This window comes from Triplophysa dalaica, chromosome 21 (assembly GCF_015846415.1).
Source record: "Triplophysa dalaica isolate WHDGS20190420 chromosome 21, ASM1584641v1, whole genome shotgun sequence".
NCBI lineage: Eukaryota > Metazoa > Chordata > Actinopteri > Cypriniformes > Nemacheilidae > Triplophysa > Triplophysa dalaica.
In genome coordinates, this window is record NC_079562.1 from 7,806,966 (window position 1) to 7,833,267 (window position 26,302).

General features: G+C 37.0%; 6 protein-coding genes across 7 annotated transcripts; 1 reads left to right on the forward strand and 5 right to left on the reverse strand.

The window, feature by feature from the left end:
• Nucleotides 1-779: 779 nt before the first annotated feature.
• cxxc1b (CXXC finger protein 1b) lies at nucleotides 780-5,791 on the reverse strand. Its single transcript, XM_056734896.1, has 14 exons — nucleotides 5,596-5,791; nucleotides 5,063-5,175; nucleotides 4,835-4,935; nucleotides 4,543-4,667; nucleotides 4,279-4,434; nucleotides 4,059-4,196; nucleotides 2,666-2,770; nucleotides 2,394-2,572; nucleotides 2,075-2,282; nucleotides 1,765-1,875; nucleotides 1,576-1,625; nucleotides 1,394-1,490; nucleotides 1,118-1,270; nucleotides 780-1,036 (listed from the first exon to the last, which is right to left on the reverse strand). Exons 1-14 carry the CDS (start codon nucleotides 5,596-5,598, stop codon nucleotides 890-892), a joined length of 1,686 nt encoding a protein of 561 aa, XP_056590874.1. The 5' UTR covers nucleotides 5,599-5,791; the 3' UTR covers nucleotides 780-889.
• Nucleotides 5,792-6,147: 356 nt separating this feature from the next.
• Nucleotides 6,148-8,968, forward strand: si:dkey-245f22.3 (uncharacterized protein LOC492819 homolog). Its single transcript, XM_056735439.1, has 5 exons — nucleotides 6,148-6,196; nucleotides 7,392-7,537; nucleotides 7,652-7,783; nucleotides 7,878-8,117; nucleotides 8,450-8,968. Exons 2-5 carry the CDS (start codon nucleotides 7,417-7,419, stop codon nucleotides 8,761-8,763), a joined length of 807 nt encoding a protein of 268 aa, XP_056591417.1. The 5' UTR covers nucleotides 6,148-6,196; nucleotides 7,392-7,416; the 3' UTR covers nucleotides 8,764-8,968.
• A 150-nt stretch (nucleotides 8,969-9,118) lies between these two features.
• On the reverse strand, nucleotides 9,119-15,067 carry tfe3b (transcription factor binding to IGHM enhancer 3b). Of its 2 annotated transcripts, none has more exons than XM_056734783.1 (9): nucleotides 14,419-15,067; nucleotides 13,140-13,333; nucleotides 12,763-12,987; nucleotides 12,382-12,477; nucleotides 11,835-11,946; nucleotides 11,649-11,705; nucleotides 11,481-11,556; nucleotides 11,173-11,320; nucleotides 9,119-11,090 (listed from the first exon to the last, which is right to left on the reverse strand). In XM_056734783.1, exons 2-9 carry the CDS (start codon nucleotides 13,329-13,331, stop codon nucleotides 10,647-10,649), a joined length of 1,350 nt encoding a protein of 449 aa, XP_056590761.1. In that variant the 5' UTR covers nucleotides 13,332-13,333; nucleotides 14,419-15,067; the 3' UTR covers nucleotides 9,119-10,646. The 2 variants fall into 2 exon arrangements, with proteins under 2 accessions (XP_056590761.1, XP_056590760.1); XM_056734782.1 differs by having other exon boundaries at nucleotides 13,140-13,375.
• Nucleotides 15,068-15,200: 133 nt separating this feature from the next.
• gnl3l (guanine nucleotide binding protein-like 3 (nucleolar)-like) lies at nucleotides 15,201-18,640 on the reverse strand. The gene is made up of 15 exons (XM_056734781.1): nucleotides 18,561-18,640; nucleotides 18,428-18,468; nucleotides 18,184-18,291; nucleotides 17,958-18,074; nucleotides 17,580-17,663; nucleotides 17,343-17,478; nucleotides 17,137-17,240; nucleotides 16,892-17,036; nucleotides 16,709-16,796; nucleotides 16,435-16,612; nucleotides 16,200-16,342; nucleotides 15,904-16,040; nucleotides 15,679-15,821; nucleotides 15,383-15,557; nucleotides 15,201-15,298 (listed from the first exon to the last, which is right to left on the reverse strand). The coding sequence occupies exons 1-15, from the start codon at nucleotides 18,571-18,573 to the stop codon at nucleotides 15,231-15,233; spliced, it is 1,680 nt and encodes a 559-aa protein (XP_056590759.1). The 5' UTR covers nucleotides 18,574-18,640; the 3' UTR covers nucleotides 15,201-15,230.
• A 1,606-nt stretch (nucleotides 18,641-20,246) lies between these two features.
• Nucleotides 20,247-21,829, reverse strand: LOC130410274 (red-sensitive opsin-2-like). Its single transcript, XM_056734865.1, has 6 exons — nucleotides 21,727-21,829; nucleotides 21,347-21,643; nucleotides 21,052-21,220; nucleotides 20,776-20,941; nucleotides 20,452-20,691; nucleotides 20,247-20,345 (listed from the first exon to the last, which is right to left on the reverse strand). Exons 1-6 carry the CDS (start codon nucleotides 21,827-21,829, stop codon nucleotides 20,247-20,249), a joined length of 1,074 nt encoding a protein of 357 aa, XP_056590843.1.
• Nucleotides 21,830-23,880: 2,051 nt separating this feature from the next.
• Nucleotides 23,881-26,020, reverse strand: LOC130410252 (red-sensitive opsin). The gene is made up of 6 exons (XM_056734831.1): nucleotides 25,918-26,020; nucleotides 25,472-25,768; nucleotides 24,706-24,874; nucleotides 24,408-24,573; nucleotides 24,077-24,316; nucleotides 23,881-23,993 (listed from the first exon to the last, which is right to left on the reverse strand). Exons 1-6 carry the CDS (start codon nucleotides 26,018-26,020, stop codon nucleotides 23,895-23,897), a joined length of 1,074 nt encoding a protein of 357 aa, XP_056590809.1. The 3' UTR covers nucleotides 23,881-23,894.
• Nucleotides 26,021-26,302: the final 282 nt, after the last annotated feature.

Sequence of the window (26,302 nt, forward strand, 5' to 3'; positions counted from 1 at the left end):
GTTTGCTCAAATATTTTTTTTACCGCATTTTGTTTTTAAACTAGACATACACAGATCGTTGGGTATGTGTATATTGTATGTATTTTTAAAGTTTGTTTACAGTTTATCTTTTAAAAATGAAATACTGGGTCATTTTTTATAATATTTATATTTTTTTAAATGTATATTTGAACTTTATATGTATTACATTTGAAACACTCTTATAAATATGTAGTAAAATTGAGCTTGATAAAAAATATTCTTAACCAAAGATTTCATAAAATACAATAGTTACAACGATAGTGTTTGGAGTTGTATTAGAGAAATTTTATATAAATTAATGAAAGTAAATAGATTCTATATAAATGATTGTTTTAATGTAGGAGTTATATCTGTATTTTCTTATTCTAAAACAGTATTATTTTAACCAGGGGGCCTTGATTAACTTCCAACTATTTAAAATAATACAAAAAAGCATAAAATAAGTTAATGAACTCAAAAGATATTTTTGTTTGTGTACAAATATATACCTTTTTGAATATTTAATTGCGTAGAAATTGTGAGTTTGGGCAAGGGGGTCTATAGAATAAAAAAGAGATTTACTGCCTTAATACGTTCTCAAAATAAACCAATAAAATAAACAAGAAATATTAAATTAAAAATGTATATAAAATGAATCCAATTAAAAACAAAATAAGAAAATCTTTCGGGAATTGTTTCCTATGTGGTTCAACTAAAAAAACTACCAATTTCATAACTGGTCGGACAAATGTAGATATGCAGACTGAAGACGACACATAAAACATGAAGATCATGTTTAATATGAATGACTGTCCAAAACAGTGAGAAATATACATTATGAAAAGTATACAAATATAGACAAAATGTTTCACAAAGTGAGATCAGACAGCTATCTGTCTTTATTGCTCCGGAGGTCAGTGGTCAATGGGTCATGTTGGATGGTCTGGTGAAGCATCAGGGCCAGTAGCCCTGCTCTGTTGGTCATGGCTGTCCTCACATTGCGTTCTTGTTCAAATAACTCGTCCAGCTTGTACCACTGTTCAGGGAGAAAAAAAAGTGTGTCAATGTATTTTTATTTTAACTTTATTTTACCCAGTCAGACTAGAAAATGACTGACCACTCGGACACGCTCCAGGTCCACCTCCGCTCTCCTGAGTTTTTCCCAGCAGTAATGCTTGTTGCATTTGCGCTTTGAGACCCTGCAGTACTCTCCAGTCGGCTCAAAAACATTGCGCACTAGTGGACATCCACAAACCTCATCCACGGTTACCTAAAAACAAGTAAAAATGTACTAAATTGAGACTTCCATATGTGCACCTTTATATGTGTTTTACAGAGATTTCTTAAGGTTTAATTTAGTCAAAAATATGTGGTACTGGCTGTAAATTTTCACCTTTGGGTCTCTGGAATGCTCTGGGCACAGGACTTGAAGTCTTTTGCAGTATGTTTTGCTCTGTGGGTTGTATACATCACAGAAAAGCCTTGTAGCCCTAAAATGTACAAAGAGAAAATGACAAATTGACACTCAAAACAAAACAACAGCCCTATATAATAATTGAAATATAGTTCTCTTACCCTTCTATTCTTGTTGGGAAAATGGATCCGAAAGAGGTCTGGCTCTCATACTGTTAAAATATTATACCAAGTGTTACTATATTATAAATTCATTTAGTAAATGTCTAACATGATCTTATATGGCAGAAGTTCAAAATTCAATCTAATTATAAAATCAGACAAACAGATTAAAGCAAAAAGTGTATTCACCTTGGCATAACATCTTTCCATGTGCCTTAGCGCAACCTTGGGGTTTATAGGGTGACTGCAGGACACACAGAAGATCTGAAGGTCTGTGTCCTCGCTCTCTGTTTCATTAACCTGCAAGAATAAATAGATAAAATCAGCCTTATGTATCTCATTTTTATGATCTTTTAGTAAAAAAAAAAATATTCACATCCCAAGTGCGAACAAGTGTTCCAAGATAACTCCAATAATAATGACAAAATACACAAAATCCATCTCTTACCAGTTATTTTATGAAAGTCAATTACTTTTCAAAGACTCATTTAATACTTACATCCTCATCCTGCTGCACCAACTGCTGTTTGGCCTTGGCAATAATGCCCTCCAGTTCATGGAACCGTCGCTCCATTTCGGCTAGGCGCATGCGTGCAGCTTGCTGTTCTCTTCGAATGCGCTCCAGCTGTTTTTTGCCCTGCTCTTCAGCTATACAAGGGCTCTGCTGCCACTGCTGGATACGCTGGGGAAGGATCTCATAGATCCGGCTGCGCAGATCAATAAATCAATCTGTCAGTTTTTCAAATCACGCATTAGCACGACCGTTCCACATTAGATAAGTGCATGTGACATGGAGTGAATCCATGAGAGAGACATACTTGGCAGCCAGCTTCATTCCGCAGTCCTCAGAACAGTATTTGGAGTTTGGACGTGCACATTCGATGCAATTTGGCCCCAGGCACTGCCAAAAGTTCCCTCTATCTCTGCCATCTCCCCTCTCACTGTGTCTTAAGCGATCTCGGTGCTTCTGTTTCTGCTTGTGCCGACGAGACTCTTTCTGTGGTAACAAGTATGACCAATTTGTACATAATGTATTAAGTGCAGCTTATTTATTAATAATTTATTAAGCAATGTTTGTTACTCTGTGCACCTTTTTGTCAAATTTCTTGTCTCTCCTTTTGACGTGCTTGACTTTAATAGCTTTCTTCCGTGGCACAGGACTGTAAAGCGGCTCTTCGTCATCATCACTGGCCCACTTAAATATAAACAGAGAGAAAGTTTATTTCTGAATGACGATCACTCAAGGGTCATCCAAAATACGCTGTTCAAAGAACACACACATGTACTCATACAGTGAGGGAAATAATTATTTGATGCCCTGCTGATTTTGTAAGTTTGCCTGCTTACAAAGAAATGAAGGGTCTATGGTTTTTATGGTAGGTTTATTTAAACTGATAAAGACAGAATATAAAAAAATCAGGGGGGAAATGTTATATAAAGGAATAAATTGATTTGCATTTCAGTCAGGGAAATAAGTATTTGATCCACTACCAACTAGCAAGAATTCTGGTTCCACAGATGGGTTATGTGCCTATATGGACCGCAGATTAGTCCTATCACTTTAAGAAAGTACTCCTAAATCAAGTTGTTAGGTATATAAAGATGCCTGCCAACAGAATCTGTATCTTCCATTTCAACCTCTCCACCACATGGTCCAAACCAAATAGGTTTTAAAGGATGTCAGGGATAAGATTGGAGACCTGCACAAACCTTGAATAGGCTACAGACAGAAGCTTGGTGAGAAGGAGGCAACTGTTGGTGCGATTATTTGGAAATAGAAGAAATATAAAACATTTACCAAGCAAACCATTGGTAACACGCTATGCCACAATTGATTGAAATCCTGAAGCACCCGCAAGGTCCTCCTCCCCAAGAAGGCCTGCCTGAAGTTTGACAATGAACATCAAAATGATTCAGAAAAGGCTTTGGTGAAATTGCTGGCATTGCAGCGAGACCAAAATTGACTCCTGTTGTCCTAGCAAGTCTCTAGACCCTAGTCCTATAGAAAATCTGTATAGGAGGCTAAAACTCCAATTTGCTGAGCGACAGCCACGAAAGCTTAAAGATTGTCAGAGGACTGGACTAAAATTTATCCTGACACATGTGCAAACCTGGTGACCAACTATCAGAAATGTTTTACCTCTGTGCTTCCCAAAAAGGGTTTCTCCACCAAGAACAACGTTATTTTTTCTGGGATCAAATACTTATTTCACTCACTGAAATGCAAATCAATTTATAACCTTTATATAAAAAAAATTCCCCTGATTTATTTTTTATTCGGTCTCTATCAGTAAAACTAAACCTACCATACAAATTATAGACCCTTCATTTCTTTGTTAGCAGGCAAACTTAAAAAATCTGCAGGGAATCAAATAATTATTTTCCTCAATGTATAAACAAATGTTTTTTGAACTATGATGTTAAAGTAAAAGTAACATATAGACTTAAGTGCCTGTGGTTGAGCTACAGCAATTAGGCATTACCGCAGTTCTGTCCCTGTAGTGCTCATACGAGTCCATATCATTCTCGTCGTAATCATCCAAGTATCGTCTACCTCTGTGCATTATGTTGTCTCTCCTCTCACGGAGAGAAAACTCCTCATCGCGAACGCGCAGCATTTTCTTTAAAAACATCAAGCAATAAGGTCAACATCAAAAAAATAATTATAAAAGAATAATGAACAGCCTAAAAAAACATGCGTACCCGAGCACGGACAACACACTGCCTTAAACGACATTTCTGACGAATCTTGTTTGGGCCTCCAAATTTTTTCATATCTTTACAGAAGTCACAATGGCCACAATCCTCTGTCCTGGTACAGGGTTCACATTCCCCACACATACGAGCAGAACGCTTTACCTGGAAAAAAGCAAGAGGACATACATTTAGAAAAAAGCATATCAAGTAAAACATATTCACAAATAGGAGTTAGTACATGATTTTGTTTTTTACTCAAGAAATACTGACTTTAGATCCACGGCGCTTATCGATCTTATACTCCGGAGTACTGGATCGTTTGTCATAGCTTTCAGAGTCAACATTTTTATCACGGTTCTTTTTCCTATACCTTATCTCAAGAGACGGGTCCATTTCTAGGAGAAAAAAAGATTTTGTAGAAGAAAGTATTAAAATATACTAATTCACCACATATAGTAACTATTGTTTTATTGGTATACAATTGTCATTAAGTACATTTCATGATTCAGTAAGCAAGCCACGTATTTTCACAATGTTTGGACAGGTGGGATTACTCACTTACCCTTACACTGATGGCAGTACCACTCTCTGATAGCTTTGGCCATCTTCTCAGTCACATTTATGCAGTGACCATGAAACCATTCATTGCAGTGATCACAACCACTGTAAGGAAAGGATTTGATCCAAATTAACATAGGCTATTAGAGGCATGGACTTTAAGGATCTTATGGGTTCCTTGACATAAGAAGACAAACTTTAACGAACACATGTTTGTACAGATGAGCCTTACATCATGAAGCAGTTTATGTCTGGTTTTCGACATATGCAGTACAAAGGGGCGTTCTCTTCATCCATGGAGTTATCCCCAGCCGGAGGCTGATCCATATCAGACATTTCACTGTCCTATGAAGACAGAATTTGACAAGATTTATATACTATTATTATTATTGTTATCATTATGTAATTTAAGGAAGCTTAATAACTGAAATTGATGTACAAAGATACGAACTATAACCAGTATACATTCAACATCTTTCAACAAGGACAATATTTGTATCACATTAGGCCTTGTAAAAGAGAAAACATAATGAAACACGTTTATAACCTATATTAGCATGAAACCACGATCGGTGACAGGGAGCACAACAAACGACTAAATATCAAATACCCTAGTAGTCCTGGTTTACAACATTTACAACAAATTCGTGAATGAACTAACGTACACAAATGGGGTTTTATTTTGTCCCGGTCACATTTACATGTTTTCTTCCGATTTTATTAAGATGGAGCTAACGTGCTATCTTATCATAATAGCAAACTTACCATGGTCGCTCACCGCCCCGTGGACGACCCGATTAAACAATGCAAACTAGGAGAACCTACGAAATGGTTTACTGTTTTAAATAGTGGTCGTGTCTTGATTTAACTTTCATCGATAATAGTAAAAATTCCCGCACAAAACAAGGAACACTCTCTATCCAGCCGTTATTATGGTCTCTAGCTAACAGCGCAAAATCGGTTCTGCTTGCGCAGGAGGATGGATTTCATAATAAAAGTCATCATGACAAAACATTGACATTTGCCTACAACGAAAACATACTTTTATTTATGGTCGTTTATAGACTTTTTATAGTGATTCGTCTGGTGAACCGTTCATAGTAAATGTATTATATGTATAATTCGTCACCATTTATTGTTTGTTGTAAATATTACTTATTAATATTATTTTTATTTTTAATATTTTATTATATTAACACTGTTATTCTTTCAATCGTTTGATGGTTTTTTTATTTATTTGGATGTGCATCTGCAACCTATCAACGCTGTGAGCGTAGGTATATGATACGCCTACAGCACCTATACAGCATACAGGCTATGATCATCAATCTGGAAGCTGAAGGGAGATGGGATGAATGTGGTGAAGGTTAGTGAATTTTTATTCATTTGAATAATCCGATATAATAACACGGTTTGGTTGAATTTTATTTTACAGTGCCCGTGGTACAGTGTGGTTATACATTTAAGTACTGAGTAATACATATTAACTAAATGTACTAACTATAGGGTTAGGGTTTGATTTAGGGTTAGTTACATGCAAATATGCATAATTTATAGTAAGTAATATAGTAAATAAATGTAACATGCTTAACAAAGGCACTGTAAAATAAAGTGTTACCCACGTTTTAGTGTACTTCTTTCCATGGTACAAATTATATGGAGGAAAAATAAAAAGGAGAAACATATCAGAAACAATATGATATTGTTTTAAAAAAAATGTTTTTGTTTGCGATAAATATCACATAAATGAAACTGATAGATATTCATATATGGTTATACAAAATTGCATATGTGACAGTCTGTTGACTGTTATATGTTAATTTGTGGTAAAATGTAAAAAAAGAATAGCTTTATTGTAATGACGACTGTCAAATATTTGTATTGTAAAATTCTTTGGGATGACATAATAATGCAGAGTGTATTTAGCTTTGTTTTGTGTTATGCAAACTTTTAAATTCTTACATTTGTCAAAAACACGATTTTAAGTGCTGTAGAAACTTTTCCTGACATCTCTCAGATTCAGTGTAAGCAAACTCTGGCCTGAGAGGTTGCTGAAATTTATTGCCCTCTTTACATCGAGCACGCCACTTATCTCTGTCCAACACGATATGTTTGCCAAATGGAAGGATATTAATAATAAATTAAATACTCTGCCACTTCTTGCTTTATCAGTAGGCAACTGTTTGCTGAACTTTCTTTTTGCTGTTGATTTGTATGCATATATGTAACTTTTTAATAAATGTTTAACTCTATTATAAAAACATACATCAGTAAAGTAATATGCACAATCACAACACAGAACAATGAATAATAATAATAATTGACAATTGACAGTGTACACATGTAGTTTTGTATATTATCTGTTGATTATCTGTTTTGTATTATATGTTAAGTGTTTAGATAGTCTACTATTTTACCATTAGTTTTTAATAGGCCTATATGCCACAAAGTATGGCACATATTCTTGCTTCCTGGGTTTGAATATTTAATGTCACCGTTAAGAGTTCAAATGCTCATGCTTTCTCACTCCACATCTTTGCATTTACGTATTCTTGTTGTAGCACATACAGTGAAGGAGTTTAAAAAATGGATTGTGACTGTAAGGATAAATATGGTGGCCGTTTATTGAATGGATCTAAATCCAGCTTTCATGAAGATGACCCTAAAATGAATTCTGCTCCTAATGCATCAACTTTGCCAAACACTGGTAAGAATTTTCTATTCTGTTTACATACAGAGGAAATACAGTAGGTTTTCTGTTATTTGAACATATAAAGGAAAACTAATAGGGTGTTTTTGTTTGTTTGTTTGTTTTATAAAGAGTTTTCTAATAAAAATGAATGTACCAGCATGTGTCCAAAGGATAGTGAGCTTTCCTCAACCGAAGACCTTTCCGGAAAGGAAAACTCCTGTCTTTTTTCAAGTCTTGGCACATCGAATCCACTTGCTTTTGGTAAATAGTACAATCTTTCAGATGTTGGAGATCATTCATAAAGCTAGCACTGTATGTAACACATCTAAACGTGATTTTCTTCTCCTCATATTAGATTTAGAAGTGCACATCCAAAACGTCCCAGTGGAACTGAAAAGGCCATTTAAAAATATTTTGAGTTCACCTGACAGGGACATCTGCTCTCCGGATGGTCTTCCTATCTGCACTCAGCTACCTGCCAACCACCTCAAACATTCACATTCCACTGCCTATAAAACAAGACACCGCCATCGTGGAATCAGGTTCTCCACCTCCACATCAAGAAGTCAGCAAAGCCTGAAACCTCCTGGAGAGGGTAACTACCATTTCCGCAAACACTTCAAATTACAGTTGACTCAATGAATTGAGTGATTCAATTTTTATGACATCTAATGCATTATAGATGCACCTGAAATCCCTGCTAACAGCTTTCCCTGTTGTCATCTTTTATCATAGGCATTTATGTCAATTAATGAGGATGCAAACTCTAAATGTTTTATGGTGTATATCTGTAAGACTTTTAAACTCAAGCCAGTAGCTTTATGATGCTCAAAATACAATCAACATTGGTAGTTGAAGTATTTTCTCATAGTCCCCTTGATTTAAATAATCCAGTCATTAATCATTTCTTTTTTCGTGCTTTTCTAGACTTATGTGCATCCTTTCTTTTGGCCTGTTTGTTCTGCAAGTTCTGGGATTGCGTTCTAACTGTTGGAGACGGGTGTCAATACTGCTTGGCGTCTATCTGTTCATCTATCTGCTCTAAAGCATGTTGCTGCGACCCCTCTGCTGTGGATGTCTTTGTGGACTTTTGCCCATGCTGCAGCTGTGCCGAATACATGGAAGTATGCGGTTGCAGCTGTGGAGAGAGCGCCTTTGACTGCTCCATTTGCGATCTCTGTCTACAGACTACCGAGTGTCTGGAACTAGGGATGGAACTCTCTCAACTTCTGTTTCACTAATAGCTCATGAAATCTCAAACTTATAGTCATGACAATCTGATAAAGTTGGAATGTTAACAAATGTCACATGCTGATCCCAGATGCATCTGCTGGTTGATGGTGGCTGTGATATTGCACTGCTGCATTTTATACTGCATTTTTAAATCAGATAAGCATATGCTGTCATTTGCACCAGAGGATATATCATTCTTACATTAAATTATTAAAGCCGTAACTCGTATCTACTTTGAAAATGAATATTAGTTCACTGTAAATTTGCCAATGTTGCATAGTAGCCAGTATGAAAACGCAAACTATGCAAAGATGCTCTATGAATATGCCCTCCATGGATTAAAAAGATCAGGCATGATCGTGATCTGTTTTCTTATCAGTTTATTTTAGACACTTAAAGCACCAACACACACAGAAGAAAAAATCTAATTAAAATGATAGTTCTCTTTATAATAAATTATGCGCCTTGAAAAAAAAAACCCATTCCCTTTCAATACAGATTTAATGATTTAAAGAAGGGAATAAAACACAGCGGCAGCAGGAGAGCTGGCAAAATAGTTTTAATACATGAAAGAAGCCCTAGATACACAAAGCATTTTAGTAAGTATCTAAAGTCTTGCGGACTGTCAGAAAATGTGACAAAAATTAGAACGTTGCTCTGATTTCACATTTATATTAAATAACTTAAACATAGCCATCTTTGTGTGCCTTAGACAGAAATATGGCAATTGCATTTGTTACAATATTGAAGTTTTAAAATACCTTTAACAGTGGTTTGTTTAATCTTTAAAATGTATACTTTTGAACACAATACATTTATCTGAATTGCTGCAGAATTGACAGATAATAACTCAGGAGGACATTTGGAGCGTCATTTGCATACTTTTCTTTTTTATATTTTTAAACCAAACGAAAACATTTGTTTCTTAATCCAAAAGGCACAGTTAGGAGTGTTATCACACTATTTGATCAGACAGGAAACTATGTTTAGCTTTAAGCGGCAGTATTTTAAACCTTATTTGCATATGAGCACAACACATACATTTAGGTACAAAACAGGTAAATGTGTGCATTTAGTTGAACAAAATGCAGATTAAGATCTGGTTAAAAAGCAATTTGGGCAGAGGTAGCTTTTGAAACATAACACCTGGAAAGCTATTTGTGTATTGCATTAAAATGGCTTATCTCCCTATGCAAAGCCAAAAAACACATATCAGCAACTGTGCTATCACAAATTTACGAAGTAACATTGACATCAAAGATTAAATGAATTGATGATGTAATGATGTAAACTGAATAAACCGCTATATGAATTTCAAAAGTAGTAAATATGAAACCAGGAGTGTTGTTGTAATTTTGCTTGAACATTTTCATCATGTGAATAATTACTCCACAAGTCCATGCTATTAAGATCCCTATATACTGTATATGTGTGTATGCACTTGCATGCTCTGAATGCAAAGCCTAACACAATAATAGCATAACATGAACTACCCTTAGGGCATCACTGCTATGCCTACACATTTAAGCTATAAAAAGCTTAATCTTCCTACATTTTTTCTAAAAAAGGTTAAAAAACATTCAAATAAACCAAAATGTATATTATTGCAATTATTGACTACCTGAAAAAACATTCAATGTTATAATGGCGAGGGGGGAATTAAAATAACATTAATTTATACCCAAAATAATTTCAGACTTAAACACATCTTTCAAGACCAGTAGGTTTAAGGGGTAGGTGTGGAACCAATTTTAATCTTTAGTGAATAGTTCTAGATCGAGTACTGGCTCCAGAATCACTTTGTCTTTGGAAAAGGTAGCTGGATCAGGGGATACTCCTGAAAGGGCACTTACACACACACACACACACACACAAATAGTGGTCAGTTCGGTTACAAGTCGTCCTCCATGTTTATGCTACTCCTGCGGCTGCTAGGCTTTGAGGCACCAGGGGACATTCGGGAGAAAAATGGATCTGAGGACCTGATGGTGGGCAATGTGCCGCCTTCCTCCATTAGAATGTCATTGAGACCCACATCATTGTAAAGAACAGAAGCCAATGGTTCATCTAGCTCTGCAAAGCTAAACGTACCCAAATCAAGAGGACCGCTTACATCTGCAACAGCCAGAGAACCTGAAGGGGGTACTATGAGGAAGGGAGAAGCGGAAGTCTGTGCCATGGCCCCATCCATAGTGAGCTGGGTAGGAGCTTGGCTTTCTCCAAGGCTGGGCTGCAAAGACTGGTTTGCTTGGGGTAGCTGCTGCTGAAGAAACGAAACGTCTGAGCTTGACAAAGGAGTGGGAAGACCATGGACTCCGGCTTGCATCTCCAATTGCTGCAAACAAACAACAGAGAGTGTTACATTCCATCTTTTTGTAAACATTCGGTTTGGCAGACGAACTTTGTTGATGACACACCTGTATATGAAGCAGCAAGGTCTTGTTGGCTTGCTCAAGCTTCTTCTGCCTCATCTCAATCTCTTTGGCTCTCTGTTGCTCTTTTTGAAGCTTTCTTATATAATCAACAGAAGCCTTCAAAATGGTTCCCTTGTTCCAGCGCATCTCCCTGGCATTTGAAGATAGGCATTTACAAACAAAAATTTTGATTAGTCACGTGAGCTTAAATGTTAGTGGCATATGATATTGTGACAAAGTGAGTGTTTTGCATGTAAAATTACAATTCAATAATTGTAATCAAACTTAAATCTTGATAAAGAGAAACTTACGGATCGCTGGACTTGGGTATAAGAGCCCCTAACTCTTGTATTCTGTCATTTATATTAAATCTTCTTCTCCTTTCAACTGAACAAAGCACAATATATATTTAGGCTGTGTTGTGCAAATACTCGCAGTTAACAAACAATATCAGAAGACGATGTTCCTTTAAAACTCACTGAGATTATGATTTTCTTTCTTCTGTCTTTCCTTCATGAAGGCCCTGGTATCCGTGTCTATAAAAGAGAGCTATTACTGTACAGTATGTGCTAGATCATATATTCAGTACTATACATACAGTACTAAGACAAACAAATAAAATGAATGAAATATATATACAGAAAATGGGCGGAGCATGTGTTTACCAGTAATTTCCCTTTTGATGTTAGGCAGATCTGCTGGACAGGAATTGCTAATTGTGATGCTGGTGGTCGCCATACCAGGACTGCTGTAGATATCCAGAAGGTTGCCTGGTAACTAGGAAAATGAAAGAGAAATAATAAAATACAAATGTTTTTAAGCACATTGATTGTACACAATTTTAATTGGTTATTAGTGTGGAAACAAAAATATGTTTAGAAATCTACAAATAGCATATCTATGTACTACAATGAACTGAGGAACAAATTCACATTCCCTTTAGATTCCACCCTGACAGTTCCTGCCTGGCAGGTGTTAGTAATGCTTCAGAAGTGAATGTTTATGTCTGTTGCTCAAGTGAACTCCATTTATATATCATCTCATAATTGCAGTGGTTAGCATTTACTATAAGGACATTTTCTTCTTTGCTTTTAGAATGACTTGTGGCGGTTTACCTCAAATTTGACTGCCATTCAAAGGGGCTTTCATTCAGGCTCAGTCATTATGATATGGATGGAATCATGAATAATGAAAAGAATCTTTCGGGCTTACCGTGTTGGGGAGTTGCAGTCCTGAGTCTATAAGTGACATGATATCATCATTGAAGCTGGACTCTAGGCTAATGATGTCATCGATTACATCATCCATCTGGGGGACAACATAAACATTAAAACATATTAGACAGATTGGTATATAACCTAAAATTAATGAAATGTTGAGTACTAAAAACAGTTTTAAGGGTTTACCAAACAAGAAGTTAGGGAAGAAAAAAAAGGTTATTCTTCATATAACAGAAGAACTTGAGGGTATTTTTTCAGGGAATATAAGAAAAAGTTCAACAGTGTGTTAAAGATATTTAAAAATAAAAGGCTGATTTATATGCTTTTAAGATAACAACAACTTTTGGGCTGCTTAAAGCTCTAGTAGGCCTACCTCTTCTTTGTTGGAGCCGAGGTTAAGATGTGCCATTGGACTGTTGGGGGCACTGCTTGCAGAGGGTCCAAACTCAGGGGCAGAGCTTGACTGTGGAACAGGGGAGACGCCAAGTGTTTGTGTGGCAACTTTGTTGCCCAGGGTGGTGGACAAGTACTGTTTCACTTGCTGCCTCTGAGCCTGCCGGATGTGGTATTTAGTTGGGTTTTCAAGGTGAGTTTGCACCTACAAAAAAACAGCAATGGTCATTTAAAAGCATCAGTAACTCTTAATTATTACTACATAGTAATAATGAATGAAATGGAGTATTTTGGAATGACTCTAGGCTAATGACTCTAGACCAAAAAACTGCAACATCTTTGGAAGGCCCAGCCTACCTTCAGCACTTCCACTGGTACTTGAGCAGGTGGAGGGCAGGCAGCCATGGGTGGGACCGTGACCGAGATGGAAGGTGTGGTGTCTGTCGGCCGGAGCTGGGAGAGAGATGCCTGTTGCTGCGCCTCCCTCCTCTCCTGCTCCTGAGCCTTCTCCCGCATCAGCTGTTGCCGTAGCAACACTCGATATGACATGGCTACACAGGTTGCACAGGTCAAGTGTGAGAAGAATTAACAATCTGCAGTAATGGACAAGAAAGTTAGTGATGGTCCAAACACTTTTCAAAGATGCATCTAGGATAATAGGGAACTAATGAAGAAGATTACTGCAAGTTCTCCTTTTGGATAACGAGGGGTTAATAAAAAGGGAAATATAATTGGGCTGAGTCATCATACACAGTTACATTCATACAGAAATCTAATACTCTGTCTCTCTCTAAAAGGAGTATTTGTAAATAGATTTAGCTCTTAAGAAAATCATGAATGTTTTCAAACAAACAAGAATCTAAGTATTGGATGACTTTGTAAAATCAACCTACAGGGAGAAAGAAACATCGGGCAAAAGTACACTATTACTGATTTTAGCCATTTAAAACAATGATACAGGACTAAATGAAAGGCCAGTAAAACATATCCAATATCAAAACAATTGAAACATTTTGAATATACATACAACTCAAGGTTTTCTCATTTGTAACACATTTAATAAGACACGAATGAGTAAAACGTACGAATGTAATAGAAAGCATGGGGAAGTATAGATAACAGCTAACGTTAACCAAAAAATACGCTAGACTCAGCGTTAAACCTCAAAACTCATGTGTCCTAAAATAACAAAATCAAAGCACAAACATTATTCTGAGTCTCACCAAAAAGCCATAAACATTATAAAGTATTTGAAGTTTAATAGGCAACCACATATGGTAAGTCAATAGATCGCTAAATAGTGCTTAGCTGAACATAAACATTTAAAGTTGAGAAAGTTCGTTAACTTATAAACTATTTGTAAGTTATGTATAGTTAGTGTTATAACACCAGTAGTACCACCTGACTTCAAATGTGTAGTACTTTAACGTAATATTTATTTTTGACAGCATCCAGCTGTTAATGCTAGGCTAGTCAACGTTAGCTAGCTGACCTGTCAACCAACGTCAGATTGGCACGTTGTCTGAAATTTAACTTTATGAACGCCGAATACATGTCATTACCACAACTGTATAATAGTATCATACGCGTCACCTCGACAAAGGTCAACGTAAAAGTTAGGTAAGGTTAACATTACCTGGTTGATGTTAGCAGGAGCAATGCGAGGGTGCTGGAGTCATCGCCATTAACGTCACTCGCATGAGGATTTCCTTGTTTTGGATGTGACGGCTCATCTTAACCCCCCCCCCTCCTCCTTCTTGCACTCCTACGTTTGATCTTCTATTCGCTTTTCAGTGACTACCACCGTTTTTACTGTCTAGAGTTTGGACACACCCACCTATTCTTAATTTACACCTCTTTTCCACTTTTCACCGACATGGACTTAGTGATTTATTCAGTCCTTCATAGATTTTTCATACTATGCGCACTTTGGAATCTCCCGTTTTATTTGTGCATTTATTTTGTCCTTTGTGTATATGTATGTATAAATACATGCCTAACTTTGTGTATAAAGGTATGTGTACATAACTAATGAGGCTGCTTATTTGAATAGAGTGAAAATCAATAGGGACATTCAATGTTGCATGAGTCACTCAAAAAAACAGTATGACAATATGAGCATTCAGGCAGAAATATAAGTATGCACTATGCAGGTGGGTAACCATAACACCACCCTATTGAAACCCACAGCAAAAAAAGAGGCTGTCTATGTCAACAGAATTAAGTGAATGATGGGTTATAGTGTGTTGCATATGTGAAACCATCAAAGCATCCAGAAATTTGGGGGAGGATGCCGTATGTGATGAATAAATGAACTGGATTTTGGACAAACTAAGACTTTTTTGCCTATGTAGTGTATTATTGCATGACATAGATATCATTATCTCTCATTAAAAATCAATAGAAACAATCACGGTATACAATACAGATACTGGTTTATTGCTGCCATCAGCTGTCAGAGAAGGAGAAATTCAAAGCCGATGTAAGAGAATCTGAAAGTTTGGTGCCGAGTTTATCTTTAGGGGGAAAAAAAGGAATTATGTTTAATTTCAGGAAATAACAACATGCTATCGATATGCATGATATATAAGTGATCTTACCAGCTCTTTTTTGCTGCTTTTTTCGCTTTTTGTTGGCAGCCAAAAGTGCCTGGCCTTGTAGTAGTGGGTCAACATCCAGGATTTTGTTCAAGTCCACTGGCTTTGGGCCAGCTGCTTCAGCTCCACCCCTGGTTTTTGTCTTTGGGACTTTGAGTTCAACTGTCATTTGTCCGAACTTAATTGAATCAATTGTAAATGGAGATCAAATATGGGATTTTAATTTTGAAAAAGAGCACCAAATGATACAAAAAAAAGTATGTCCTTCCATTAGTAACTAAATTATGTCATTGATGTACCTCTGCATCCTCATCTGCATCCATTGATTCAGCTGTGTCCTGGAGGTCAGGGTCCCCTGAATGCTCCTCCCCTTGTTCATCTCCTTGAGTCATTCCAGATGTAGACATACAGAACCCCATTTGTACATCAGATGTGCCACACTCTAAATAAACAACAAGATAATAATGGTTTATAAATGTTAATATAAACTATATCTCATTATTTATTAATGTTGACAGGGTTACCAGCCAGTGCTTCTAGATTGCCCTTCTCCAGTTCATCCCAGTCAAATGCTTTGCCCATCTCAGTTACAATCTCAGCACTGACATGTGTTGGCAGAGTGTGTGTTTCTGGAGGATGTGTGAAGTAGCTGATGCGGCCGCTTTAACAGATACAGGCCTTTATTATTATAATGTGAAAATATACACAGTGCATTAAGTAAGCTTTAAACAAAGTGCACATTGGTTAGCCATACCAGTGTTAAAAGTCATAATCGTAGGTAAAGAAAATAGGTAAAAAACTGCTGTCACTTTAACCTTACCCTGTCCAATCCATAAGAACACTTTTGGCAGCTTTGTCAGTATCAGGCAGTCCTCCCTTCCTGAGCTTTCCCTGCCGACGGGCCAGTAAGGCTAGGAACTCATGCACTGTGTGGAAATCTGCAATGCCATAGTGCTCTGTAATCTATATATAGAAGAAAGAAAATAACAAGGGGAATCAGCTCACACTAATTGTGCAATGTCATTTGATAAAATTCCTACAATAATCGGTGGGACCTGTCTTGTACTGCAGCGCCTCAAGATGGCTTCGACGGGTGGGATCGGATCTACTAATTGTTCAATCTTCACACAGTTTCGAAGGATCATGGCAGCATCGCTGGTTGATGTTGCCATGACAATACCAGGGCAATCTAAGAGTTTAATGTATTTGTCTAGATGGACCTCCTGTAAACACCTGAAGAACAGCTTGATTTGAGTGAAGGGCATAAAACAGTATGTATGATTAAAAACAAATGAAGAACAGAAAATAGCAACAAAACATAAGACGCACTTGGTAACTCCAGGTGTTGCGCCGACGTTACAAGCACGAGCACGCTTCAAACTGTTAATTAAACTGCTCTTTCCCACATTTGGAAAACCTGAAACATTTATTTAAAAAAATTAAAGAATGTGACTGCAATGAAGACCATGTAAAAACCAAATGTTTATTTCCCAGCTGTTGTGAGAAACTCACCAACAACTCCTACAGTTATGGCAGTTTTAATATCCATGTTACGGCAGTAGTTTCCTAGCAGTTTCATTAAACAATCCGCCCCGACACATGCACTGCTTTCAAGGAGTTCTTGTGTAGCCTGGGTCACAGGCACACGGCTGCGTTGCTGTGATAAACAAACAAAACAGAGATGTTATCATGTGCGAAGTGTCACACAATAAAATAAATAAATACATGTAACATACAGAAACCAAATGCATCTTTACCAAATTCTTGTTCTGATGTTGAGTGGAGGATTTGAAAGCCACAGTGGGAAACTCATTGCGGAGATACTTGATCCATTTTTCTACAATGTCCTTGGACACCAAATCTTCAGGCATTTAAAGCAGAAAACATGACGTAAATATTAACATCTGCGGCAAAATGTCATTTTTATTCCTATAAAACAACATGCAGAAAAACGTTCTCTTACCAATTTTATTTAAAACAAGGACAATTTTCTTGGTGGTTCCACTCTGGACAACTGCCTGTTCAACCTGCGGACACCTACAGCCTAAAGGGTCTCTTGCATCTAGAACCTCTAAAATAACATCCGCTGCCTCGATTACCTGCCATGAAAAGAAACCAAAGTAGTCATCTTTAGAAACGTGCCACTAAATGTCCACATTATAAAGTGAGTGAGATGTCAAAACCGAAAAGTAAAGAGTACCTTCTTGAATTCTCTACAGTATGCTTTTCTTGAATTCTCATTTTCAAAATTGACATGTTTCTCCAGGTTTTGCATTTGAAGTTCCTGCATCAGGACAACAAAAATAAGCATTATTAAGCTCTGCTAAAGTTAACTTCTTAGTCAAAAATATGTTTATATGGTGGTGTTTAAAGAGTCTCTGATACTTATCGTTTAAATTTCACATAAACATTTGCTTTTTACAAACACTTGATCATATTCCGTATCGATTTACAAAAATATAATCTCAAGGAGCTGTTACTTACAGAAAATCTAAATGTAAATGTATGACATATTTAATCAAATTTAAAACTACATGCAAATGCTTTCTCAGCATTAGTGAATGACATGAACACCAACCCTCTGTTCAAACGCTCTCTGTCGTAGCTGAACGTCTTTCTGGAAAGTGTCCAGACTTCTCCTCTTCATCATCTCCTTCTGTCTCGACATTTTCTGCCTCTCCTGTTGCTCCTCCAACTACAAAACACTCACCACAGTTAAACTGACACAAAGCACAACAGCATCTGCATTGATACACAATCTGTCATAAAAATTGATAACTCAAGTACATTATTTACTCTCTCACCCTTTGTTTTCTGAGGTCAGCTCGTCTCTGAGTATGTTCTTTGAAGCTGCGCACATCAGGTAAACTAGGATCCTTCTTCCCTGCTTGAGACGTTTGTCCATTTTTGGCCTTCACAGAAGAGAGACACAGATGACAACAAACACAAGTGACTTTTCTTAAGTTTCTTGTTTAATATGACATGCCGACATCAATAATAACGTCATCAACTAATGTTCAGAGCTTCAAAATAAGCAGAATGATGTACCTTTTTACCGCATAAACCCAGCCGTTTGGCTCGCTTTTGTTCTGTAACACGATTAAAGAGAAAAACGTTAAATGATTGTCAGTCAGCAAAGCGTTGTTATTATTTTAAGTTAAATAAAGCTACATTTACTCACTTGTTTTAGACATGGCTGCACGTGTTAAGGAAGGTTTAGCGTGCTAGCGTGAAGCCAGCAACGAGGACACAGTTTTCAAAATAAAAGTAACTATGTACGTCGGCGCACAAAATGAGTCCAAATGGGATATTGACTAAATATTTTAGTGATGTTTTAGCATCGAAATATTAGGTTTATGATACAAAATTAAAGAAACTTTTAAAATTTGTAATTAAAGCGATACTAATTAGCAATACTTTGAGCGAAAGGGCAAATTACAGCATATCACTGTTTATTGAAAAAAATAATGATAAATGAAAGGAAAATGATTACAATTTTATTCTTACATGCAAAAAATATAAAAGAAAACAAAAAGCTTGCAGGTAAAATAATTTAAATAACCAAAACAATAAGTAATGTACGATAATACTAATATATAAATATTCATTTTTGGTCTTACCTTTGAGGCTGCGTTATACTTAATTTTTTTAATTGATTAATTCATTTAATTTGCCATACATCATCTTTACCAGCATTATCAGCTTTTGGTAAACCTGCTTTATGTGCTTGGCATTTTTATTTATTATTTATTTACAGGGGCATTGCACATTAATAAACATCACTGTTAGTGTGTCAGAATTACCCATCTGTTGACCCTTGACAGAATGTTAAAATGTCATCCTAAAAACAAAAGGAAAGCATCACATATAGTAATGTACATACAAGAACATAGTAAAACACATATTACAAATAAAAATACATGATTCTACATGGAAATCGTATTAAAATGCAAATGATAAAATATATCTTCCAGCAATATTAAACCTGAAATGAAGAGAGACGGCGACAGGATAAAAAAATACTAATGTTGACACTGCTGATTTGTAAGTAACCATTTTAAAAGATGAAACATAAAATAACCATATGTGTCCAGCCTGTTAATTGTTTATGGGATAGTATTCCATTTCATTGAAGCTTTAACCGAAAAACTCCAGAATACTTTTACTCTGATACAAAACGTTTAACTGTAAACAGCATTGTTCTTGCCAAGCTGTGACTTTAGCCAGGGATTTTATAAGTTAATTTGCGACTTGTTGCAGACTGTTACCATCTATATAATAACTGCATAATTACTTTGATGTAAAATATTATAGGTCTATAATATTGTGTATTGTTTTATGAAAAAAACTAGGTAAGTTTATGTTTAATATAAAATTGTAAATTAAATCTATAATAAAGTCACTGGTCAAGTACAGCAAGTTTTACAGTGTACTTTTCTTTTAAACAATGTTAAACCCATTTACTTCAGGGTGTGTGAGAGTCTTCACAACATCACCTCAAAGTGATTTAATATAAGCCTATTAGCATCCAAATATCACAGCATACCTCACATGGACACACATTCACATTACCAACCTTTTAAATTAGAATATATTAGATTGTTAAATTAAGTTGGTTAGAAAAGAAAAGACAAAAAACATCACTTTGCTGCATACTTAATTTTCACCTTAAAACAATATACATTAAAAAAGTATATATTTTTTACATTTGCAAATGCATCTAAATACAACACTATTTTTGCGACTTCAATACTACTTGAAGTCGCAATACTACAGTTGATACAATTGCAAGTATGTGAGTCCAGTTGTTTGAAATATTTTTCTCTGACCCTTTTTTCGATTGGAGCTAAAAACGTCAAGAATGGGTTTATGCAGGAGCCACAGAGGAAACTTCTGTTTTGGATGTGGACACCTCAGATCCATCATCAACTTTCTTGCCAAAGAGCTGCAGGATGCACATGCGGAACTGCAAAACGAAGCAGAAACCGTTTTGTATGAGAAGCCCTGAACATACCAAAATGGCATAAAGTAACAAGTTAGAAACCTATGTAGAGAATCTATTTGAGTATCACCTGTCTGTTCATGAAGACGTAGATAATGGGGTTGTAGATGGTCGCGCTCTTGGCAAAGTAAGCTGGCATGGCTGCCGCCAATGGATGGAAGGCATAACCCGGGTATGCTGTTGCAAAGCATACAAAGAAAGTGTAAGGTCCCCAGCAAAGACAGTAGGCCAGGATCATGACAACCACCATTCTGGACACTTCCTTCTCAGCCTTCTGTGTAGACTCAGAATCTTTCTGTTGCTGAGCGACCTGTTGAAGAAAAATGCAATGGTAGTTCGTAGTGCATGTTAAAAATCTGCAAAAACTGTCCGCAAGATCCATGCGATCACTCACAGCACGAATGGCCATCCACACAGCAATGTAGCACAGAATGATGACGCTTAGAGGGAGAATACAGCAGGTGATCATCAGTACAACCATGAAGGATCGGACACCAGGATCCTCGTTTCCACTGAAGACATCAGGACCGCAGGAGGTCTTAAGACCATGAGGCCAATACCTGTGAGAAATAATATATACTGTAGGAAGATTTGCTTCTCATCTGTCAACGTCTCTGCTTCAATGAGGATTTTACTTGTAATAAATAAGATGTCAATATAATGATTTTACCTGCTCCAACCAAAGATTGGGGGTGCACACCAGACCGCAGCCCAAACCCAGGAGAAAATAATTCCAGCAGATGCCCATTTACCATCGAACTTGACATTTCCAAATGGTTTGCAGATGACTACCCATCTCTCCCATGAGATTACAGTCAAAGACCACAGACCAGCGATACCTGTTGATTGTTGTTAGATGTATTTTACAACCAATAAAACATGTTGGACATCTGATAACTTAATTTATCTTAAGTTACTAAAACTGCCTTGGTTTGTCAATAAAGATTTCTTTAAAAGTAACTTACCACAGACAGAGACAACATAGCCCTCAAAAACACACATGGGTTGTCCCAGGATAAAGTAGCCGAAACACTGGTTGATGACACTGATGGTACTGGCCAAAAGAGTCTCTCCAAGATCAGCTATAGCGAGGTTGACCAAGATCCAGTTTAAAGGGTGACGAAGCTTCTTGAATTTGGCTGTGGCCACCAGCACCAGGCCATTGGTGAAGACTGAGGCGACGACCACAAAGAACATCCAGATTGTTGCAACATTGTACACCCATCGAGAGGCAATGTGATAGTTGGGTCCCTCAAAAGGCCCTGTGAATAGATTACAATTTATTGAATAGAACTTTACAATTCATAAAGTTTAAGAGATCACATTGCCCTTGGACTTTTCTTACCTCTTGTGTTATTGCTGTTTGTGTAGACAAACATAGAGTCCCTCGTCGTGTCATCGCCTCGTCGCCTGACAGTGAAAACTGCATTACCCCACTCCTCTGCCATTTTCTAAATATGCAGAGAAAGACATTGAATTAGTTAAATCATCATCAATTTTAATTTCAATTAATGTAAGAAGACAGTGTCTATGAGTTATGCAGTGGTCCATGTTTGTACATGTTACTGGGTTCTGCTCTTCCTACGTTGGTGGTTGGTCCCTCTTTTGTTATTGAACTTCTGGTCGTGGTTCAGATCGCAACCAATAAACCGACAGACAGGGGGGGAAACATTTTATACCAGCTCATCGTCACAAAGATTAGCACTGTAACTGACATGAAACGAATTAAAGGGATACTTCTGACAAAAATGAAAATTCTGTCATCATTTAATCACCTTTTAGTTGTTCCAAGTGTGGTTAAATGTCTTTGTTCTGTGAACACAGAGAAAGATATTTTGAATGATGCTTATAACCAAACAGATCTCAACACCCATTGACTACCATAGAAGGAAAAAACAATGGTAGTCAAAAGTGCCCCAAAACTGTTTGGTGTCCTACATTCTTCAAAGTGTCTTCTTTTGTGTTCAACAGAACAAAAAAAGTGATATGATATTTTTTCCTACTATGGTAGTCAATGGGTGTTGAGATCTGTTTGGTTATAAGCATTATTCCAAATATCCTTCTATGTGTTCATTGGAACACAGAAATGTATACACGTTTGGAACAACTCGAAGGTGAGTAAAGGATGTCAGAATTTTCATTTTTGAGTGAAGTATCCCTTTAAAGCTAACACAGAGGTATAAAACCCGAATACCCACTTACAACTTACAATGCAAAGACATTTCCAAAAACACAGACCCACACATGCGCGTGCGCAAGCTCTCGGGGTCACTTTGATTCTCTTAGTCAAAAGGTAAGACCTAAATTTGAGGTTAATCTTCCTGAGATAAGAAGTTCTCTTAGTGTCATGTGGATATTGCTTAGCCCCCTTAGGCTTAAATGAAGAAATGTAATTGACTTGCTCTTAGATGTAGACTTAAAAGTGACTTTCAAGCTTTAAATCCTGTCAAGCGTAATTAAACTTAGTGAAATGTATTACTTTATTTGTTGTTTCCATGAATTCAAAATCGACATTGAAGGGATAGTCCACACAAAAATGAAAATTCTGTCATGAAATACTTACATTTACATTTATGCATTTGGCAGACGCTTTTATCCATAGCGACTTACATTGCTATATCCTATACATTTTACATTGGTATTTGCATTCCCCTGGGATCGAACCCAAAACCTTGCTTTGTTAACGCAATGCTCTTACCACTGAGCTACACAAACACAAATAAATATATTTTGGAAAATGTTATCAGCTGAGATGGTCAAAAACGTTCTGGAGTTGTCAAAAAATGGTAGTAATTAGGTGCCCCAGAACATGTTTTACTAAATTCTTCAAATTGTATTTTTTGTGTTTAGCAAAAATATTTTTTTGCCAAATGTCTTTCTTTGCGCATTTTCGAACAACTTAGATGTTTCTCCTCTTGTCACAATAAACTTTGTCTAATAAATTTTTCTTTAGAGATCAAAATAAATTAACACTTTGTTTTTATTGTGCTTGTTTTTTTTTATTTCCATCAAAGAAAAATAGAACCATATTACATGCTGTACATGGGCAGGCATCTATCTATAACTTTTTTTGTCATTTTTGTTTTCTTGCAAGATGGCTACAAAATTAAGGTTACAGAGACATTACATCACCATTGAACATCAAGCCAAAAACATTTGTACAATATGAGGTGATTTGTTTTCACTGTTGGTTGGAGTATCGCATATCCGCCAAAGCATATTTCTGAATAACCCGTGGCTAGTGACTGTGTGGAAAATTGAATGCTATCAAAACTGTAACATTTCTGGAAGTCATTTCTGCGCATCGTATGCCCCACAGCAGGCTGTAGAGAAAGTAATGTTTGAACACACACACTACCATGCAACAATGCGTTCCTCATCTCTCTGGGGGAAATATCTGGAAGCGTAGTCGTCAAATGGTGAGGGCAAACAAGGAATAAAAAAAGTCCCATTTTGATCTCATTTCCAACGTGATCTGGCTCAGGTTCCTTGCTCTGAGATTTGATGTGTGGCTTATGCAGGGGCCACAGAGGAAACTTCTGTTTTGGATGTAGAGACCTCAGAACCATCATCCACCTTCTTTCCGAAGAGCTGCATGATGCACACGCGGAACTGCAAGAAAGATTTTTGTGGAGAAATTATGTTATTTTTCATTGTGCTAAAGGTTTATTGTTTGTAAAACAGCACTGACTCACCTGTCGGTTCATGAAGACGTAGATAACTGGGTTGTAGATGGTCGCGCTCTTGGCAAAGTAGGCAGGCATGGCTGCCGCCAATGGATGGAAGGCATAGCCTGGGTTTGCTGTTGCAAAGCATACAAAGAACGTGTAAGGTCCCCAGCAAACACAGTAGGCCAGGATCATGACCACCACCATTCTGGACACTTCCTTTTCTGCCTTTTGTGTAGACTCAGAATCTTTCTGTTGCTGAGCGACCTGTTGAAGAAAAATGCAATGGTAGTTCTTAGTGGGTTTTTATGAATTATGAGGACTTTGATGTGCTTGCAACACCCATGTGATAACTTACAGCACGAATGGCCAACCACACAGCAATGTAACAGAGAATGATGACGCCTAGAGGGAGAATACAGCAGGTGATCATCAGTACAATCATGTAAGATTGAACACCAGGGTCCTCGCTTCCACTGAAGACATCAGGACCGCAGGAGGTCTTAAGACCATGAGGCCAATACCTGTGAGAATAAAATAAATAGGAAGACATGCTTTCCCTTTGTCCACATGTGTATAAATGTGCAGGATATTAATGACACATCATTGATGTCAAGTGTCTTTCTTGTAAATAAAAATTTGAGAGGCTGTTTTACCTGCTCCATCCAAAGATGGGAGGTGCACACCAGACAGCAGCCCAAACCCAGGAGAAAATAATTCCAGCAGATGCCCATTTACCATCGAACTTGACATTTCCAAATGGTTTGCAGACGACCACCCATCTCTCCCATGAGATTACAGTCAAAGACCACAGACCAGCGATACCTGTTGATAAAAAATCAGAAGACATTGTCATCGATAATTATTAATTTTATGTAGATTTTAGACTGTATGTATTAGGGATGCACCGATATGTTTATTTTGGCAGATAGTGATAAATGATCATTCTTCAATGTTTGAAGCCGATAATCCATCTGTATCTAAATATGAACTGCTTTGATTTTAAAACACTCATTACAGAAAACAAGGTAACATTTAGTATTTTTTTTTTAACCAAGCCTACTTTACACTGTTTAAAGATTAATTAGATTACACACTGTACCTACATCAACAACGTTTTGCTAATAGCAGAAAGTGAATGATGACGACAGAAAGGCCGTACTATACTGGATTTAAACTGTGAGCAGCGTGCAACTGGTTCAACCAGAAGAAATAATTCATAATTTAAAGGGTTTAATATATTGGCCTGATTTTACTACTGCTGCTAACATTAAAACCATTTATTGGCCAATACTGATATGGCTGGTAATACAGTATATCGTGCATATACAGTATCAAACTATTTGATTATTAGTGATTGTTATTTAAAATTTTGTCATAAGTAATTGTAATAAGGATGCCTTTGAGTTTAAAGTCACTTACCACATGTAGAGACCGTAAAGCCCTCAAAAACACACATGGGGTGTCCAAGGATAAAGTAGCCGAAAAACTGGTTGATGACACTGATGGTACTGGCCAAAAGAGTCTCTCCAAGATCAGCTACAGCGAGGTTGACCAAGATCCAGTTTAAAGGGTGACGAAGCTTCTTGAATTTGGCTGTGGCCACCAGCACCAGGCCATTGGTGAAGACTGAGGCGACGACCACAAAGAACATCCAGACTGTTGCAACATTGTACACCCATCGAGGGGCAATGTGATAGTTGGGTCCCTCAAAGGGATCTGGAAATGAGTAATTAAGACTTTTAATTGAATTGAAGTAATTTTCTGCATTGTATTGTTTTTTTTTTGTACATTTTGTCTAGTCAACCAACTGAATGCATTAAATCTCCTACATCCTATTATGTCTCTACTGTGTTGCAAAAACTCACCCTTGGTGTTATTGCTGTTGGTGTATACAAAGACCGATTCCCGCGTTGTGTCTTCTCCCTTTCGCCGGGCTGCAAACATCGCTTCTCCCCATTGGTCTGCCATTTTTTGGGTGTTGTTGTATAGCCTTAACTCTTTTAGTTACTGATAAAGTTTGTGACTCTTCTACTGTCTTTTATCTCTGGCCGACTCACACCGACAGACTTCAAGTTCTCACCAAAGTGCTTTTATACTCCAAAAAAAGATGCCCTCGCTTAAGGTAGAGTGATTAGGTCAAAACTGGCACGAGGAACTGAACAAAGATTCATTTCTTAGGCTTACAGAAGGCCTAAGCTACTGTTGCTTCCTAGGATTGTCGAAGCCACGAAAGGTGAACCAAAACATTGT